This window comes from Sinohyriopsis cumingii, chromosome 2 (genome assembly GCF_028554795.1).
Source record: "Sinohyriopsis cumingii isolate HCF-2022 chromosome 2, ASM2855479v2, whole genome shotgun sequence".
NCBI classification, from domain to species: domain Eukaryota; kingdom Metazoa; phylum Mollusca; class Bivalvia; order Unionida; family Unionidae; genus Sinohyriopsis; species Sinohyriopsis cumingii.
This window is the reverse complement of record NC_142962.1, coordinates 149,956,401-149,959,937: the sequence shown is the minus strand read 5'-3', so window position 1 is coordinate 149,959,937 and position 3,537 is coordinate 149,956,401. Positions and strand designations below refer to the sequence as shown.

The following is a 3,537-nucleotide window of genomic DNA, read 5'->3' as shown; positions in this document are numbered from 1 at the left end:
GATTTAATTATAGTCCAGGAATAAATAGTCGAATGCAAACATCTCCAACTAAAACCAGGACCGGTCTTAGGCCAGCAAGGTGGTTGCCCTGGGCTTCACGTCTTCTGGGCCACGCGCTTCAATTTACAATAAAATTACTCCAGTAACACCACATGTATCCTCGAAACCTTGTAGCACCAAAGTCGTTCTCTAGTTGAGATCGCTTACAATAACATATGATACATATTGTTACACGCACACGGGTATTTACTTGACCGAGCGGTTGTCAAACCCTGGCGCGATTCTCGCTAGAAGTCATAAGCTTCCCCAACTTTCCAAAGAATTCCATACAACCTCAGTTGTAAATCAGAAAGCCCGACGTGTCCATTCTATACCTAAATTTTCCTCTAATTAATGCAAGACCACAGATAAACCAAACTGCCAACTATCAACCGTACATCTGCGTGTTTTGGCTTCATTATGTTTCCGTACCACCAACCGTTCACGCCTTAGAACATATATGAGTACTCCCTAACAATGGGAACTATTTTAACTCCGCCACCTTAGGCCAGTCAATGATGCTTTCCAGGCACATTTCGCCGATATAACTGCACCATATTCGCCCACATGGCGACATAAACGGTGTCTGTCAAGTCCCTTTTTATTTATGCCCTTGTGTAATTTACCGGTTTAATACCGTAAGTACTGTCCTTGCAGTCACGCTACCAATGTATACCACTATATTTTAATATGTACTATTTTACGACAGGGACATTCATTCGGTTTTGGTCGGAATTCACTACTAGTGAACCGGGACATCATGGAAACACACTAACACTTCCCTCTTTGACGTTTGCTCCTATTCATTAGCTCATTAGTTCGGGCCAGGAATATTTCCATGGCGCCGAATTCCAATAATCAAACAAGTAATCACACAAATCTAAGAAATGCTTAAAACGGGGCACTACAACCAAGTGCACATACTCTAAATTTACTACATTACCCCCGCCTTTAAAAAGATCACTCGACCTCGAGTGACACAAACGTCACACTTCTGTGGTCTAATCAAAATTGATTTTTTTCCCCAAAATCAACCACCCAACCGATTAATAATTCCCAAAGATGATTAAAACAAAACTCTGAATCAATGGACTTGTTCCTAATAGCCTCTCACTCAACATCCATAAGTAAACTCTTTTTTTTTCTGTTTGAATCCACTGTTTGCTTCTAATTAACCTAAATGTCAACAATAAACACAATGTAACCAAGTTGAATCTAACATGAAAATGTTCCAACAAGCTGTTCGGGTTCAAACTCTCTCAAAACAAAAACAATCTTCGGAATTCGCTGCAGGAAAGACTTTTCTATACATAGGTCTCTAACAACAAGACAGTAAATGTAACACAGGACCATTCCCTTTTACCCAAATATAATTCAGGTCTGGAGTTTGCGTTCCCACCAGGATACACGTCTCCAAATAGACCTTGTTACGCGTGTACACATATTTCTTTTTTTGTCTCAGTCTGTGTCAGACGATCCTATCTTCTTACATCTAACTCACCACTAATGAACTAATGCTACAGCGTCCAAACATAGCCATAAAAAAAAAAAACGTACTCCCAAAAGCAAACGTTTAGAACACCATCATATAAACAATTCACTATACTGTGGTGTGCAATGCCATTACTTCATGCTGCTAATTAATTGACATGTGTTACAAATTGTCACATCCGTTACTTTCTTAACAATCCGCCATGGTCCAGTCCATTTGACCTGTAATTTAGGTGACTTCCCTTTCTTTCGTAGCGTATGGTGCAACCACACTAGGTCACCATCACTAAAAGATTGACCATGAACCTTGAGATCATAAGCGACTTTCTGATGCCGAATAGCGGTGCCTATTTTTTTTTGGGCTTCCTCGTTGGCTTCCCACATTGCTTCTCTATAATCCGACACAAATCGAGGCAGATTCTTTGGGGCCTCGTCTGGTGTTTTGACAACTAGAAGATCCGTAGGGAGAATCACTTCTCGGCCCAGCATTAGCTTGTTCGGGGTGAATCCGGAGGAAGTGTGCTCAGATGCACGATATGCCATGCTCGTAAGAGAAAGGTATTGGTCCCAATTTTCTGGTTTATCATCCACGTATGCTGCTAGCATCTGGCATAAAGTTCTGTTATACCGTTCCACCATCCCATTACATTGTGGATGATAGGGAGACGTTCTCGTCTTCTTAGTCCCTAATATTACACAGAGCTCTTTGAATACGGCACTTTCAAACTGCCTTGGTCAGATAAGAGCACACGAGGCACGCCAAATCTACAGATAAAATTATCCAGCAACGCTCTTGCGACCGTAGTGGCTTCAATATTAGGCAGAGGCACCGCCTCAATCCACTTAGTGAAGTGATCTCCAATTACAAGGATGTATGCATTTCCTTCTTTCGTTTTCGTAAGAGGTCCCAAAATATCTAGGGCTACCAGCTCTCCTGCTTCCCCAGCCGTTATGCCCTGATGTTTCGCTCGGCACTTCTGTTTGGGACTTTTGTGCTGAGCGCAGACCGAGCACGTCGCACAGTAGTCACGAATATCATCCGTCATACCGGGCCAATAGTAACGTTGACGCACTTTACTGAGCGTTTTGTCAACACCTAAATGTCCCCCGGCGGCTCCATCATGGCATTGTTTTAGGACTTCTAGCCGCCAACTGTATGGTACGACGATGTATCTTTTAACTGGCTTGCCGGCACGATCTAGCCAAACTCGCACAAGCATGTCGTCTGACATCTCTAATAATCTGTATGCCCCCCATAAAGCCTTAACGTCTGCACTATTCCCAGATATTTCTTCCCAAGCAGGGCGTTTCTGTGCCTCAACCTAACTAATGACTCGTGATAAAGTAGCATCTTGTCTCTGTATCTCTCCGAAATGTATCCCACTGTCTAGCCGTATAGCGGAAAACCCCACGGTACGTTTGCTACAGTATTTGCACCCGTTGCACGGTAAGCGACTCAAACCATCAGCATTAGCATGTCGAGTTCCAGGGCGATGTTCTATCGCAAAATCATATTCTGACAACTGCTCCAGCCAACGAGCCAACTGTCCCTCTGGCTCTTTGAAGCTCATGAGCCATCGCAGGCTACTGTGGTCAGTGCGTACCTTGAAATTTCTGCCATAAAGGTAGGTCTTAAAATGGCGAATGAAATGTACGACGGCCAACAGCTCACGACGAGTGACACAATACTGGCGTTCGGTCCTGTCCAGACACCGACTAGCGTAAGCTACTACTCTTTCTTTCCCATCTATGTTCTGGGACAGGACAGCACCTATGGCTTCACCACTCGCATCTGTGTCAAGTATAAAGGGGCTACTGAAATCAGGTACAGACAGCACTGGTGCAGAGGCAAGCTCTTTGCGTAGTTTTTTGAATGCAGCCTGGTGTTCCTCTGTCCAGCGGAAAACAGAATTCTTTGTCGTTAGTTGGTGTAAGGGAGCTGCAATTTCAGCAAAGTGACCTACGTACCGCCTATAATAACTGCAAAACCCAAGGAACCTCCGCACT

At 43.8% G+C, this 3,537-nt stretch overlaps 1 protein-coding gene across 1 annotated transcript; it reads right to left on the bottom strand.

Moving 5' to 3' along the window:
* Nucleotides 1-1,662: 1,662 nt before the first annotated feature.
* On the bottom strand, nt 1,663-2,073 carry LOC149806071 (uncharacterized). Its single transcript, XM_089935108.1, has one exon. The coding sequence runs from the start codon at nt 2,071-2,073 to the stop codon at nt 1,663-1,665; it is 411 nt and encodes a 136-aa protein (XP_089791234.1).
* Nucleotides 2,074-3,537: the final 1,464 nt, after the last annotated feature.